The 16,920-nt window shown below is 41.1% G+C and overlaps 1 protein-coding gene across 9 annotated transcripts in view; it reads right to left on the reverse strand.

The window, feature by feature from the left end:
* Positions 1–3,099: 3,099 nt before the first annotated feature.
* Positions 3,100–16,920, reverse strand: part of LOC110521589 (F-box-like/WD repeat-containing protein TBL1XR1) — a 43,719-nt gene continuing 29,898 nt past the window's right edge. For 5 of the 9 annotated variants that reach the window (XM_090233434.1, XM_021599250.3, XM_090233436.1 and 2 more), the window contains 14 exons: positions 12,164–12,266; positions 11,761–11,906; positions 11,147–11,366; positions 10,850–10,982; positions 9,817–9,958; positions 9,472–9,535; positions 9,283–9,380; positions 9,063–9,123; positions 8,734–8,855; positions 8,529–8,603; positions 8,061–8,188; positions 7,605–7,770; positions 7,104–7,205; positions 3,100–6,963 (listed from right to left, as the gene is read on the reverse strand). In XM_090233434.1, coding sequence (XP_090089560.1) covers positions 6,937–6,963; positions 7,104–7,205; positions 7,605–7,770; positions 8,061–8,188; positions 8,529–8,603; positions 8,734–8,855; positions 9,063–9,123; positions 9,283–9,380; positions 9,472–9,535; positions 9,817–9,958; positions 10,850–10,982; positions 11,147–11,366; positions 11,761–11,906; positions 12,164–12,221 — 1,542 coding nt within the window. In that variant the 5' untranslated portion in view covers positions 12,222–12,266 and the 3' untranslated portion in view covers positions 3,100–6,936. Of the gene's footprint in view, positions 6,964–7,103; positions 7,206–7,604; positions 7,771–8,060; positions 8,189–8,528; positions 8,604–8,733; positions 8,856–9,062; positions 9,124–9,282; positions 9,381–9,471; positions 9,536–9,816; positions 9,959–10,849; positions 11,025–11,146; positions 11,367–11,760; positions 11,907–12,163; positions 12,267–16,920 lie in introns of all 9 variants that reach the window. The other 4 variants (XM_021599248.3, XM_021599249.3, XM_090233432.1 and 1 more) reach the window with 1 other exon arrangement.

A 16,920-nucleotide genomic window follows, 5' to 3' on the forward strand; every position in this document is an offset into this window, starting at 1 on the left:
AGTTGGGTTCTTGTTCATCTTTGTGATGCTGCGAGCCTCCGGATAAGAGGCATTTCCGTAGCCTACTGTTTTATCAGTGATACAGATAACTAGTTCCTACAGGTTCTCATCTCTTCCTCTCCTCCCAGACACCTCACTGTACCTCTGCCCGTGTGCCAGCGGGTCTTCCAACTCCACTGGATCCTGCCTATTTACTTCCTATTTACTTCCTGTTTGGTGGCCTACGATGTCATCCAGAGCATCGTGGAGATAGCTGAGAACAATTTACAACACTCCTCCCAACATCATGATAGTACCTCATGATAAGCTGTAGACCATACTATTTACCTAGAGTTTACATCTATATTTTGCTGGCATTAAGAGCGCCCTCAACAAGCAGTATAGGGCCATAACAAACAAGAAAATGCTTATCCAGAGGCAGCGCTCCTAGTGACCAGTGATTTTAATGCAGGGAAACTGAAATCGTTCTTACCTAATTTATACCTGCATGTCACCAGTGCAACTAATACATTTTTTATTTTTACCTTTATTTAACTAGGCAAGTCAGTTAAGAACAAATTCTTATTTTCAATGACAGCCTAGGAACAGTTAACTGCCCTGTTCAGGGGCAGAATGAGAGATTTTACCTTGTCAGCTCGGGAATTCGAACTTGCAATCTTTCGGTTACAAGTCCAACACTAACCACTAGGCCACCTGCCGCCCCATAACTACTAAAGGCGAAATAACTCTAGTTCACCTTTACTCCACACACAGAAACACATACAAAACTCTCCCTCATCCTCCATTTGGCAAATCTGACCATAACTCTCTCTATCCTCCTGATTCCTGCTTACAAGCAAAAACTCAAACAGGAAGTACCAGTGATGGTCCAATGAAGCGGATACTAACCTACAGGACTGTTTTGCTAGCACAGAATGGAATATGTTCTGGGATTCATCTGCAGTGTGGTGCCAAGACAACCTCTCCCTAAATATCAACAAGACAAAGGAGCTGATTGTGGATTATTGGAAACGGAGGAACAAGCGGGGGAACAATGATTCACATCGACGGGGCTATAGTGGAGCGGGTGGAGAGCTTCAAGTTCCTCGGTGTCCATATTACAGAGGATCTATCATTGTCCACGCACACCAATACAGTCGTAAAGAGGGCACGACAACACCTCATCCCGCCCAGGGGGCAAAAACAATATTTGAGCGGGCGGCAGGTATCTTAGTGGTTAAGAGCGTTAGGCCAGAAACTGAAAGGTTGCTGGTTTGAATCCCCGAGCAGACTAGGTGAAAAATTTGTCAATGTGGCCTTGAGCAAGACACTTAACCCTAATTGCTCCACTGAGAACACCTTGACTGGTTGCATCACTGCTTGGTATGGTATCTGACTGCAAGGCACTACAGAGGTTAGTGCGTACAACCCAGTACATCACTGTGGCCAAGCTCCCTGCCATCCAGGAACTCTAGACCAGGCGGTGTCAAAGGAAGGTCCTATAAATTGTCAAAGACTCCATCCACCCAAGTCATAGACTGTTCTCTCTGCTATTGCATGGCAATTGGCACCGATGCAAGTCTGGAACCAACAGGAACCTGAACAGCTTCTACCCCCAAGCCATAAGACTGCTAAATAGTTAGTTAAAGATTTAACCAAACAGCTAGCCAGTCATTATGCATTGATTAACTTTTTTTGACTCATCACATACTCTGCTACTACTGTTAATCTATCCTTTTGCCTAGACACTTTAATCCTAGTTATATGTACACATCTACCTCAATTACCCCCTAACCATACACATTACCTCTGTACTGGCACCCTGTGTATACCGAACAAAAATATAAATGCAAGATTTTACTGAGTTACAGTTCACACAAGGAAATCAGTAAATTGATATAAATGTATTAGTCCATAATCTATGGATTTCACATGACTGGGCAGCGGCGCAGTCATGGGTGGCCTGGGAGGGCATAGGCCCACCCACTTGGGAGCCAGGCCCAGCCAATCATAATGAGTTTTACCCCCCAAAAAGGCTTTATTGCAGACAGAAATACTCCTCAGTTTCATCAGCTCTCCAGGTGGCTGGTCTCAGATGATCCCACAGGTGAAGAAGCCGGATGTGGAGGTCGTGGGCTGGCACGTTTACACGTGGTCTGCGGTTGTGAGGCCGGTTGGACATACTGTCAAATTCTCTAAAACCACGTTGCAGGGGGCTTATGTTACATAAATTAACATTCAATTCTCTGGTAACAGCTCTAATGGACATTCCTGCAGTCAGAATGCCAATTGCACGCTCCCTCAAAACTTGAAACAACTTTGGCATTGTGTTGTGTGATAAAACTGCACATTTTAGTGGCCTTTCATTGTCCCCAGCACAAGGTTCACAGGTGTAATGATCATGCTGTTTAATCAACTTCTGAATATGCCACATCTGTCAGGTGGATGGATTATCAAGGCAAAGGAGAAATGCTCACTGACAGGGATGTAACCAAATATGTGCACAAAATTGGAAAAATAAGCATATATATCTTCTTTTTGGTTGGTCTTTTATTTCAGCTCATGAGACATGGGACCAACCCTTTACATGTTGCATTTTTATTTTTGTTCAGTATATATAGCAAAGTTACCATGAGTCATTTTGTATTTATTACTACTTTGATTATAAAGTGTTATTACTTTTCCATTATTTCTCTAGTTCCTTTCTCTTAGGTTATTTCCTTCGGCCAACCATTTCATGTACTGTTTGGTTTTCAATTAATTGTTTTCCAAGGGCTTTATTGAATTAACAGTAGTCCTGATGTTAGGGAGTCTTCACAACTATATATTTACAGCTCAATATATGCATTGTTTAACAGCATAACCAGAGCATACAATTATTTTAGTCTATACATCAAATGTACAGACTGGTGCATCACCAAAATTGAAAATAACTGGTATGATGCCACAGCATGTCTGGGATCTCACTATGGAAAAGTTGCCTACGCCTTCTTTCCCTACTAAGAATGATTTCATATTTATGCATCTCACTAGCTTACACATTTGACTTTGGGTTTATATAGAACTTTTAGAATAAACAGATAAACAACCACGGGAAAATGCAATAAAAAATAATATATATTAATATCAAAATATATTTTATTCTGGACTTTTTTCAGATCTGGTTAAAATTACAACAGATCAATGCAATGTAAGGAGAATCTGCAAAAACAAAAACAAAACTTGAGAAACCAAGGGTGGGGTGTGGGCACTCATGATGCAACGTGGAACCAAAAAAAATAATTAAACCGGAACACACAGTACTTGAGTATCCCCAATAATCATACATTTTACTCCTTTAGGCTACAAAGAAATATGAATTACAAAAGTTTTAAAAGAGTACAAAATGTCCAGGGGACATACACATCATAAAAATATGATTAGAATTCAGGTCGTGAAAATGAAGGGCAAAGCAGACACGAAGACAGCAGATTTATCATAAAATAAAACCTCAAATACCTTTCCACTGTCATGGACCGTATAATAAATAGTGTCCAGATGGTGCAATCTACTTAGAGTAGACGGTTTATACAGATTTAAAAGGTCTACACTTTGTATAAAATGCAACTTTATGGGACAATTGCAGACCCTGATTAAACCTACTCAAAGACTAAAACATCCTCAATGTTTCCATTGAAAGTGCTTTATAAGACCAGGAGTAGGCTTCATATGGGCCCATGCATCCGGCCCTATGTCTAGCGATATCCTTAAAAAATAAACTGATAAGATATAAGGCTTAAACAAGGGGGACAAGGAATCCTGGCCATCGCAGTTGCTTCTGGATCCTCACAGTTCCATCAAGGCAAAACCTCACTCTGCAATCGTTAAAATTAGAATGGCGTGCTTTGTTTTAAAAACACTACATTTAACTGCATATCTAGAAAGTAATTGGTGAATAGTCAGATTTGTCCCATTTCAAATGAAATTGTTAAAAAGTCAATCCAAAATGACTTACAGTGCCTTGCAAAAGTATTAATTCCCCTTGGCATTTTTCTTATTTGATACATTACAACCTGTCATTTAAATATATATTTATTTGGATTTCATGTAATGGACATACAAAAATAGTCCAAATTGGTGAAGTGAAATGGAAAAAAAATATATTAAAAAAACTTAAAAGTGGTGCGTGCATATGCATTCACCCCCTTTGCTATGAAGCCTACAAATAAGATCTGGTGCAACCAATTACCTTCAGAATTCGTTAAAGTCCACCTGTGTGCAATCTAAGTGTCACATGATCTGTCACATCATCTCAGTATATATACACCTGTTCTGAAAGGCCAAAGAGTCTGCAACACCACTAAGCAAGCGGCACTGTGAAGACCAAGGAGCTCTCGAAACAGGTCAGAGACAAAGTTGTGGAGAAGTACAGATCAGGGTTGGGTTATAAAAACATATCAGAAACTTTGAACATCCCACAGAGCACCATTAAATCCAATACTAAAAACTAGAAAGAATATGGCACCACAACAAACCTGCCAAAACTCAAAGACCAGGCAAGGAGGGCATTAATCAGAGGCAACAAAGAGACCAAAGAACACCCTGAAGGAGCTGCAAAGCTCCACAGCGGCGATTTAAGTATCTGTCCATAGGACCACTTTAAGCCGTACACTCCAGAGCTAGGCTTTACAGAAGAGTGGCCATTGCTTAAAGAAAAAAAATAAGTGTTTGCCAAAAGGCATGTGTGAGACTCCCCAAACAAATGGAAGAAGGTACTCTAGTCAGATGAGACTAAAATGGAGCTTTTTGGCCAAACCCAACACCTCTCATCACCCCGAGAACAATATCCCCACAGTGAAGCATGGGATCATGCTGTGTTTTTCCATCGGCAGAGACTGGGAAACTGGTCAGAATTGAAGGAATGATGGCGGTTGCCAAATACAGGGAAATTCTTGAGGGAAACCCGTTTCAGTCTTCAAAAGATTTGAGACTGGGACAGAGGTTCCCCTTCCAGCAGGACAATGACCCTAAGCATACTGCTAAAGCAACACTCGAGTGGTTTAAGGGGAAATATTTAAATGTCTTGGAATGGCCTAGGCAAAGCCCAGACCTCAATCCAATTGAGAATCTGTGGTATGACTTAAAGATTGCTGTACACCAGCGGAACCCATCCAACTCGAAGGAGCTGGAGCAGTTTTGCCTTGAAGAATAGGCAAAAATCCCCATGGCTAGATGTGCCAAGCTTATAGAGACATACCCCAAAATTCTTGCAGCTGTAATTGCTGGTTAATAGGTATGAACGCTCAAGTTTAGTTTTTTTGTCTTCTTGTTTGTGTCACAATAAAAAAATATTTTGTATCTTCAAAGTGGTAGGCATGTTGTGTAAATCAAATGATACAAACCCCCCCCAAAATATATTTTAATTCCAGGTTGTAAGGTAACAAAATAGGAAAAATGCCAAGGGGGGTGAATACTTTCTCAAGTAACTGTCGATTGCTTACTGACCAGTGGGGGACTTCTCTGCTCACAATGATTTGAAAAGATACATTTACATGAATGTACAATTATACCACACAGTGTTGCATGACTGCTTCAAATTCAGTTAACTTTTGAACTACTTAATGTAGTAATGTATATGGTGTATGTTACTCCATGTGATTTCTGATTCCTAGCCCAACACCCAGACTTGCTTTAAGATGACATTTTTCTACTGAAAACAGCATTGCTTGTTTGTGATCCAAATAACCACTGTCAATATCTATTGTGGGAAATGATCTACAGGAATAAAAAAAACTTTGCCTTGTAAAAGTGTAAACCATTTTGAGTAAAACCCTAATTGAAGTTCTGTTGTGACACATATGATAAATCAGCAATATGAAATGTACTTGAAAATAACCAGTAAGAGAAACACATTATCAGCTAAGTAGTCATTAGAAGAATACAAAACTTAAAGCAAGTCTTTCTTTTTGCTATATGTTGTAATGGGGGCCTCCGTTTCCCCGGTGGTAACACTGTTGTGAAAGGTCCAGTGGACATCACAGTTCCAATCCTTCACACTAGGGGGGGGGGGGGAGGGGGGGGGGGGGGGGGGGGGGGGGGGTCATTAGGTACTGATTTGTCTGCTTCTCTTCTTTAACCGATCCAATACCTGATGTGTTTCCACATGATAGCTACAGCAGTACAGCTTTGTCCAGGAGGGAATCATGGAATGTTTCTCTAGCGCCATCGATTGTGCACAAACCAACCATAAACATGGCTTTAAAGCATCTAGATGTATAATGCCTCTTCTTTCATGTGCGCCCATGTGTTAATTTGTACTCATATTATGGTCAGGAGAAACAATGTATTCTTTAGAAAAAAATAAATAAAAAAACTACTGCATTTAGATGTCAACAGTAAAAACTACAATTGAAAAAATGACATTTCTTCAAGTCCCGATATTGTTTTGAACCACAAAGCGTACACTACCAAATATGATTTTCTTCAAAGAACAGTTTTGTGAGTGTGTATAAAAAGATGACTCCTCCACTTGTGACCCCAAAAAATATAAACTTAAACATTGAAATAATATAAATGATTTTGTTAAAAACCTAACTGCCGGCCGCTGGATTGGAAAGCCGATATATGTCAGCACACAGAGACTGAACTACCAATAAAGTTAAAACATATTTTTTTGTCTTGATGAGCATGGTTTAAAGATCAAAAAGCAAAATAGCTTCCAAATGTTGGTACATATACAGATCTGCTTTTTTTTTCTTCATTTACATTTTTTTGTCTGTGTCCCTTTAATGTCTCTGGTCCTAACGACTTGCTGCACAGAGCGTGTCCTTGCTCCTGAATCTGCTGTGTCGGGGTTGCTTGTTTCTGGTCTGTAGTGGCCAGCCATGGTTTAAGCGGGACTAGCAGTACATGGGGCAGGGACAGTCATTTTGGCTATGTACACATTCATTGTCGGTCCATGGCTTCCAACAAGCAGTGTTATTTCCGCAGATCTAATACACAAACCTGAAAAACAAGAAATTGTAGTTTTAGTATATTATTATGAGATATATATCTCAGAGTGCTAAACTTTTATTTTGGCGATAACACAATAGAAAACATTTGAAAAAACAAAGTATATGAAAATGTTAAACATTAGTACGCACAGATCCATCTGATGCACTTGCTCCCACTTTGTCACCTGCTGCATTCCAGCAAACTTCAAAGATCCCCCCTGTCCCCCTGTAACTATGGACTAAAGCGCCAGTCTGTGGAAAGGGAAGAGAAGACGTTAGATCAACAACCACAACGACAGGCACAAGCCAAAAGTTAAACCAGCACTACAGTTTTCAGCTGTGCTAACATAATTGCAAAAGTGTTTTCTAATGATCAATTAGACTTTTAAATGATAAACTTCGATTAGCTAACACAACGTGCCATTGGAACACAGGAATGATGGTTGCTGATAATGGGCCTCTGTACACTTATGTAGATATTCCATTAAAAATCAGCCATAGCTTGCTTAGATTAAAATCCATTACCACCGACCTAAGTAACAAAATAGCTAAATAGGTAATATCACTAACAGTTCCCCGCTCCATGCAAGCTGGACAGCGGGACAGTGTCAGGGGATGGATAGCCAGAGGATTGATGGTGTCAGACTGTACCTGCGTGTTCCAGATGTGAACACACTTGTCGAAGGAGCCGCTGGCCAGATGCCTGCCGTCTGGGCTGAAGGCCACACTGTAGACAGGCTCCTGGTGTTTGGTTAACGTGTGGATGCAGATGCCTCGGTCCACATCCCACAGCCGCACCGTCGAATCAAAGGACGCGCTGCAAGGAACACAGGAAAAACTGTCATCTATCTGCCTCCCCAGAAGCAAGTACTTGGCTCATAGTCATAGCTCACTTCAAACAAAGTCCCAATACAGCAAGACACAAACTCTTGCAAGTTTCAGTTCAGGGCACAAAGACTGTGGCTGGCCCAAAAATACAAAAATAGTGTGGTGATCAGTCCATTTCCCTCAAACAGGGTCACACCGCTGTTATGTCAGTAATGCTGCTCGCAAATCAAAATAATGAATGCCGACAGAGAGGGCGCAGCAGTGCTTCTGTTTCAGTACCTGGCAAGCATCAGATTGGCATTGGGGTTGTTGGTTCCAGGACCGGTGGGGCTCCATTTGATAGTGTAGATCTCTTTGCTGTGAGCTTGCAGATCATGAACGCATGTGTCCTGTTTCATACTCCAGATCTAGCATGGTAAAATGACAAAATAATGTTTTACGTGTTATACGTGTGATGAAAAAAGCTGAATGTTCAGAAAGATAAGAATGTTTGGTTGGTTTTATACTTGGTTTATTTTTCAGGTCGACAATTTGTCGAGTGGTATTCATCACAATTGAAACTAAGAAAAATGATAGAGTGATATAAACAACACATAAATTATTTGAATTTCTGGTACATAATCCAGAGCACAACATTACAAAGTGCACGTGTATTTATTTATATAATTTATTTAACAGGGACAGTAATCAAAAACTCTGACAATACTGGATGTAGCTATAGACAGCTGGTTTTCATTCCTATCTTACCTTCAGCGTCATGTCATCTGAGCAAGAGGCTAGCAGGTTACCGGTTGGATCCCATTTGATTGCATTCACTTCATTCTGGAACGGAGGGGAACAGAGTTATCAGCGCAGACATAGAAAGGGCAAAGTCTCTGACACATAGAAAATGGTGCTTCTATAATGTCTGCAGGAGCAGTGCTAGACTGTGGGGTGATGGGGGCGGACTCACTGTGTGTCCTTGGAATGTCTTGATAGGCCTGTCTTGGCCAAGCTTACACACGTGGATGCACATGTCTGTACTGCAGGAGGCAAACGTGTTGTTGCTCTGCCAGTCCACATCCAGAGCAGGTGCTGTTAAGTCACAACAAGAGGAAGAGCGGAAGAAAACGCGATGAATAAACAACATAGAACTCTATGTCTTTTGTCTGTGCTTGACAGAAACTAGGAATGATTTGGCACAAAAATACCCTTACTGTTTATAGTCACGTAAGTATGTACGGATACATGTCTAATAAGGGTTAATTAAGAGGAAAGAAGCCAATGGATAATTCAGTGCACCTGAATGGAACGGGAACTGCTGCTTTGCTTCTCCTGTGTGAGCATCCCATATGATTGTAGTCTGCAGGGAGAAACACACACAAAGAAAAACATTAAATTAGAACACGCCTAAGAATAACAAGGTTATTTTAGTCCTGACTACCAGAAGAGGTTAATGAGTCATGAAAGCATTTCAAGTCTTGAGCTCATAACAAAACTAAAAGCCTGTTTGGGTTCTTACCTTATCTACTCCGGCACTAAGAATAAAGTTTCCTTTTTTGTTCCATTTTAATGCAAAAATGGGACCTTTGTGTTGACCCAGGGTACTTGCAAGATTACCTAGGGTTCGAATAATTTATATTAGAGAGGCGAGTGTTTCGGAAACTGACAATATGGTGAGTTGAAAAAGCAGTAAAAAGTGGCACCTCACCATCCTTTGTCCATATCCTGGCAAATCCATCATATGAGCCGGTTGCTAGTAACGTACCCTCACTCTGTCAGGTGGAAAGAGATAAAATGTGTAAATAAAATAAAAAGGTTTTAAATCAAATACATATTGTTAAGCACATCAGCATAGGAACATAATTCTGCTCATTGAAACTTTCCCTTGCAAGGATAAATAACATACAGAGCAAAACAGTAGCAAAGTCAAAGTTTTGAAACATTAAAGCAGTTTCAAGTGACTCCTAACATTCAGAAAAGGAGAAGTGGAAATAAAGTTATGGAATTTGAGGGGTTGTGTTAAGTTATGAGTGAGTGTGGATCCTTGACTCACGTTCCAGTCTAATGATGTGACGTCTTTGTTGCTGGGGACGTCCTGACCTCCCTCCCGTATGCAGTGCCTCAGTACAAGCTGTGTGGAGCTGCTGGTGCTGTTCTCACTCAGGTTCCAGATCCGTGCTGTCGAGTCCCCAGACCTGCAGCGTGGAGGGACAGTCAGCACAGTACAATGCAACACCGCAAAATGCCCTGTTTTTTTTCTCCCAAATCCAGGTTGAGAGAGAGAGAGAGAGAGAGAGAGAGAGAGAGAGAGAGAGAGAGAGAGAGAGAGAGAGAGAGAGAGAGAGAGAGAGAGAGAGAGAGAGAGAGAGAGAGACGACTGATCCGTGTAAAGGAAAGAATGAATGGGGCCATGTATCGTGAGATTTTCAGTGAAAATCTCCTTCCATCAGCAAGGGCATTGAAGATGAAACGTGGCTGGGTCTTTCAGCATGACAATGATCCCAAACACACCGCCCGGGCAACGAAGGAGTGGCTTCGTAAGAAGCATTTCAAGGTCCTGGAGTGGCCTAGCCAGTCTTGCAGATCTCAACCCCATAGAAAATCTTTGGAGGGAGTTGAAAGTCTGTGTTGCCCAGCAACAGCCCCAAAACACCACTGCTCTAGAGGAGATCTGAATGGAGGAATGGGCCAAAATACCAGCAACAGTGTGTGAAAACCTTGCGAAGACTTACAGAAAACGTTTGACCTCTGTCATTGCCAACAAAGGGTATATAACAAAGTATTGAGATAAACTTTTGTTATTGACCAAATACTTATTTTCCACCATAATTTGCAAATAAATTCATTAAAAAACCTACAATGTGATTTTCTGGATTTTTTTTCTTCTAATTTTGTCTGTCATAGTTGACGTGTACCTATGATGAAAATTACAGGCCTCATCTTTTTTAGTGGGAGAACTTGCACAATTGGTGGCTGACTAAATACTTTTTTGCCCCACTGTATATGCTTTGGCAATGTAAGATCTGTTTCCCATGCCAATAAAGCCCCTTAAATTGAAATTGAGAGAGTAAGAGACAGACACTGACCCGGAGGCAAGCAGGTCGGAGACAGGGTTCCAGGCGCAGATGAACACCTCTGACTCGTGACCTCGGAGCACCATGGCTTTGTTCTGGGGAATCTCCACATCCCCATCCACCTCCATCATGTCGACGTGGTTGTCTGTATGGCACACAGAGAGCACCTCATCAGCATGTGCAAGATCTGAATAACAAAACATCCAGCATTGGCATTGACTCAACAATGTTACAAATATTTGTATCCCTCCTTTCTCTTTGTGTTATAGGTAATAAACGCTAAAGCCAGGGCCGAGGACTCAGACTCACTAGCTAAGGTGTGAGCTCCGTTCTCCTCGCCGTTGGCCGTGTTCTCTCCGTTCTTGGCATTGGCCGTCAAGTTGGTGGTGGTGGCCGGGGGGGCCTGGGCTGCCTGCTGCTGGGCCAGCTTGTCTCGGTAGGCCTGCTGCCGTGTCTGCACCACATCCGGCATTACCGCGTCGATGAGCGACAGGGACTCGATCGGCCGTCCGTCGAACAGCGTGCCGTCCTGGGGACACCAGACAAGCTGGTTATACTCAAATGCAAACAGCTAAATAACTACTGTAGCTATAAGCAATGGTAGGCTAAAATCATCAGTTATAACTCAAATTAAAGAATAATAAATACATTCTCAAAAATAATCACTAGAGAACCATCTATTAAAATATAATAATGCAATGCATTATAAAGCTACATTGGTTAATAACTGCATAATAACTGAAGAGCAGAAACCTAGCACCGCAAACATATTCTTTCTGATTTGTGATCAAACCATTGCCAATTTCTGCATTTGATCACACTATACCAGGCTTGCGGTAATAAAGTCCACAGATTCCCTGATAGTCGGCTGAGATGAGATGCTGTGATAATGGGTTGTGTGAATGAGGAGGAGATGAGATCACCTCATTAATGCTGACTTCGGCCTCCACGTACTGCAGGCCCTTCTGTATGATGGAGATGAGGGCAGCAGGGGGCACCAGGGCTCCATTGATGTTGGACTGGCTGATGTGGCTCTCTATGCCAAACGTGAAGGCTGAGTGGGAAAATCCTGTCAGGGGCAAGCATGAGCAGCATGTCAGTAGGCAGCACATTATACTGAGCAGATCCTTCCCTTTGGTGACTCTGGAAATAGCACATTTCAAATAGCTCTGTGGTTGTTATCGTAGTGCACATTTTCTAGGCACCCTTTAATAGCACTAGAACATTACATGAGTAGGAGAATATACAGAACATTGTTTCAACAGCTGTCTGTTACCAGTGTTTACAGAATGTGAATGGACATGTGGTTTGAGCGTTGGAGCCTACCTGACTCCTGTAGGTATCTGTACACAAGAAAGTTGACCTCATCACTGCTTATGCTCATCTTTACACCTGGTTACACCATGAGGTCAGCAAACAGGACATAGGCCTGCAAGGAAAGGGAGGAGGTGCGACAGTTGTTTTTATCAGAACCCAAAGCAGAACATTTTCACATTAGACAAATCACACAACAATGTGCTGCTAAGTAAAAACTGAAGCCAGGGCTAGAGTGGAGACTTCCTCCCAGGAGATGCACTAACACATTTTGTCTGTGTGCAAAAACCACTCCACCCTGCTGCACACACAAGTTCGCACCAGGGCAGGGCAGCAGGCAGGGTTCTCAGTCAGGGGTCAGGGTGTGCACAGAAACCTGCTGCTGGGGGCTAACTGTGGACAGGAGCAGCAGCACTGCTAGTGTGTCTCTCCAGTATGGCTAATAACAAGGTGCAGTGCCCATTTTCACCATCCCACTGCAGTGGTGCTGTTGCGTTAAACAGAATCTCAGCCGTTCTACTACTGACTGAATGTGTGTAACTGGGGATGGGAAGGGGATTCTCTTTCCAGCGCGGAGCTGAGCTGTTGCTCTGGGCTGTGCTGTGCTCCATCAATTACAGCAGCAGTGTTTTCCATAAGTGCATGGAGTAGCCAGCCAGATAGAAATAATTGCCAGCCAGGGAGTTCTGGGCTGGGGGGCACCGGGGGGGGCATGCCCCCGAGAAAATAAATTGCAGAACGAGCTCTATTTTGGTGGCTACTGGTACATTCTAACGCCCCTAGAAATCAGCCAAATCGCCCTCTATTGGCAAGAGTGCACAGTCAAAGAGGAGAATAATTATACCGTCAAGGAAAATTATTATAATATTTTTTTTAGGCATACAAAGACAAAAGAAATGTGACAGTATTTAAATGATAACACAGTGTAGGAAATTAAGAAAATTATTAAAATGCTGGAAGTGAATGTGCTGGAATTAAACAATTAACTATGAAAATGAGCAAAAGCTATGTGCATTAAGGAAAGACACACCTGGCTCAAATATAAGCCCGTCTGTAATACATGCCCGTTGTGTTCAGTGATTTAAGCAAATAAACACCCAGGCTATTAATTGAAGTTTTACAGTAGTAACCTAGTCAAGAAAACTAGTCTTTCAATTTAGTTTGTGACAAAAACCTTAGAAAAAAAGTTGTGTTCTGTCAATTAAACATGGATTCCCTGCTGAGAAACAATATAGAACTGCAGGAAAGTGGTTTTAAAAATGCAAAGAAGGAAGCCAGATTGTAAAAAAAGTGGGGGTGCACAAAGACTGACACTCATAGATAGACCTACAGGTAGGGCTGGGCGATATGGCCAAAATATCACAATGGAATTTTTCAAATTCTTGGCGGTATTTTATGTTTTTTTATTTAAAAAAGTTATACATTTGCTTTATGAGTAGTGCGTGACCCTAGGGTGGCAACACATATTCTAAATTATTTCAATGGGTCTTTTGCCATTCGGATTGTTTTATACTGTTAAATTCAACTTCAACCTAAAATAATTTCCTGCATTTCCATCAATTTCTGCTTTTTCTGCATTCACTTGAGATCATTTCCACACTGCCATGATATGGGCAAAAATACTAGGCCTTTTTTTTTACCAAATGTTGCAATTGCGATTTAGATCAAAACACTTGGGTGAAATAGAATGTTAGAATATAAATAATAGTGGGCACTTTGAATACAGTGTTTGACATGACAACGAATGAAAATGTCATGAACAAGTTATTGTGACAGGGTAGGAACCAAAGTGATGTTCAGTGTTTCCTCGGGGACCCTATAATCTTTGACTACATTAAATCTGTATTCATATAGTGGATTTAAACTCATCGTTACCACTTACATTACATGGGACGTGTAAATTAACTCACAGGAAACGATGACGCATCATGCTCTCCCTCCTCCGTGAAAATACATTTTATTGCAGCCAACCAGAGAGCACAAAAATAAACAGACAGCAGACTGACAAACTAGCAGTGTGTTCCCGTCATCACTCGCTTTGTGACTGACAGGCGCCTGTCCTATCAATAGAAGATGCATGTAGTTCATTCTAGCAGGAGAAGGCTGTATGAACTTTTCTGACTAGAGAATACAACTTTTAAATGAAAAGAAGCCTAGGTTGAATTAATGAAGTGGAAAAAGTAGCCGGCTGACAATGAGTCCTATTTAGCCGACGACACTGCAGCAGTGGTGTTTATCTCAGCCAGGTCTGAATCGGAGCAGAAGAGGGCTAGTCAGGGACCTTGTAGAATCAAGGAAGTGACAACCAAGCAAGCATGACCACAGCATGGACAATCTGTCTGCTACTCTCAACTGGGTTCATTCATTCATTCAACAGAAAGATATAGAATAGGAGCACAAACATTCCTCTCTCTGGAAAAACTACTGCAGGACCGGTGCTACTGGTGTTTCACCTAAGTATTTTATATACACACCTGAAATAACGAATCAATGCATAGCCAAAATGCATTTCTAGATCGAGCACAAAACACAAACCTTAAGGTTCCATGTGATTATAATATGGGCCCCTTTCTGTAACTAGGCTATGTTATGTGCTGAGCAATCCCAATTAAGGAGCCATCTCTGCCAGCCAGACATGAAGAACTGTACATTCACCCAAAGATACATCAGATCTGAAGAGGCATATTGCCGTTAGATTACTGGAGCACATTCTCATTTCCATGTCAAAACATTGCATAACCATAACAGAACTCTACAGGGGAGGTGCAATCTTAGTAGTCCCAGCTACTGAAGATAGTATTATTGAAGTTTTACTGCCTTGTCGACCATCATTAATTATCTTCAGAGAAGTGTAGGCCTATTGGATAGATAGACATAATAATTGACAAAACTGTCATAGGATGTGGTTTGTTTGCAATTTGTCAGCTACTATTATACTTGAACACACCACTAGAGACGTAGTTCATTCCCTTTTCATCGCCGTATCTAAGTGATGAGGTTTTGGTCTATTTTGAGAGAGCGGGAGCGCACCGCTGTAGAGATGGAGCACTTCACATCTTTGCTCTCAGGAGTCACATTGTTTACAACTCACACACACAACCCAAAGTGATTGTAATAGGCATTTCATATGGTAGGTGTCTGTGGTCTTCTATAATTTTAACCATTGATATGAATATTGCTCAACACTGTTTCACACCCTCTCTCCTGCATGATGTTCGATTATGCCACCTTTACAGCCATTGGTCGAGAATAGAACACAACATGCACATTGCCTATGGAGCCGAGCTGACTCACTTTGTAGACACAACTAGGCCTTTTGTTCTAGCCAAGGTAGAACAAAACACAGTAATGTTTTTTTTTCAGATCCATAATATCTCCCATATAAGAAATGGATAGTTGTTGAAAAATATTTTACTGCAAAATTGGTTAAATTTATATATATTGTGGCAAACCCCCTAAACTCCAAAAGTGAAACATAATACCTGGCTGGAGGGTGGGTGGATGGGCCTCAAACTCATGTAACACAATATTGCAAGCTCTGATATTGCTACAATTTGGAATACAAGTAGTCAGCTGTCTGCCCTACATACACAGACAAACAGCATTAGGATATTGTAATGCATCTTGGGAATATAGACCTGTAAACACAGACAAACAATAGGCAGAAATGTCAACTATTAATATTTATGATGAATGTATGCTTTAATTTTAGATAGATGATTAATAGAGAACTTTCCAAGTCAAATTTGCTCTCATTCAGTGCTGTATCGTCCTGCCTGACAAAAATACATACAGTTACACATGTTTTTTGATGTTGTGGCTAGTGTAATCTGCTCTATGGAAAACAAATGAGCTTCGACATTGGAATTTGATTTTTTGGAGTCCACGGTTCCTTGAAGGATTTTGTATCTTTAGCCCCTTCTCTTGGAATTAAGTCAGAGGTCACCACAGAGCCAACATGGACTTTGCCTCAACTCCAATATGGCATTGAAAATCAAATACGGCTGCCATAATTCCATTTGATGTTTAGATCACATGTAAATATGTGTTTTGTAGATTAGGCATTTTTTCAGAATTGTGTACAACACTCATACCCTTAAAGACTGTTTTAGTGTAAATACATTTTATTCTGAATCCAACATGGCCAACATGATTTCACTCAAACACTTTTGCCTGCATATAAATTGTGATTGTTTATTATGTATTGAATGTGCTATTATGTTTTCAAAAGTGCTTCATAAGGCTCTAGGTATATTTAGAAAGATGAGTGGCACTGCCATGCCTCTTGCGTTTGAATACCTGAAGCCAAATAGCTTTACAATGAGTGTTCGCTTTTCATGTTTAAATCTCATTCACACACTTACAGCATATCAACAATGGGCAATTCCGCAAAATATAATAACAAGCCTTTCGACACAAGCACACATTACACTGGCATAACACAGTGTCTCTGGTCCAGGTTGAGGGCCCGACTATTTTCCATACTGAGTATTGCCAACCCAGACAGTCTTTCCTAAGACCTACACTACATATACAAAAGTATTTGGACCCCCTTCAAATTAGTGGATTCAGTTACTTCAAACACACCTGTCACGGACAGGTGTAAAAAAATAAATAAATAAAAAATCTTTAAAAAATCGAGCACACAGCAATGCAATTTCCATAGACAAACATTGGCTGTAGAATGACCTTACTGAAAGAGCTCTCTGACTTTCGTGGCACCGTCATAACATGCCACCTTTCCAACAAGTCAGTTCATAAAATGTCCG

The sequence above is a fragment of the Oncorhynchus mykiss genome, chromosome 4 (assembly GCF_057628025.1).
Source record: "Oncorhynchus mykiss isolate SJ-2025 chromosome 4, ASM5762802v1, whole genome shotgun sequence".
NCBI classification, from domain to species: Eukaryota; Metazoa; Chordata; class Actinopteri; order Salmoniformes; family Salmonidae; genus Oncorhynchus; species Oncorhynchus mykiss.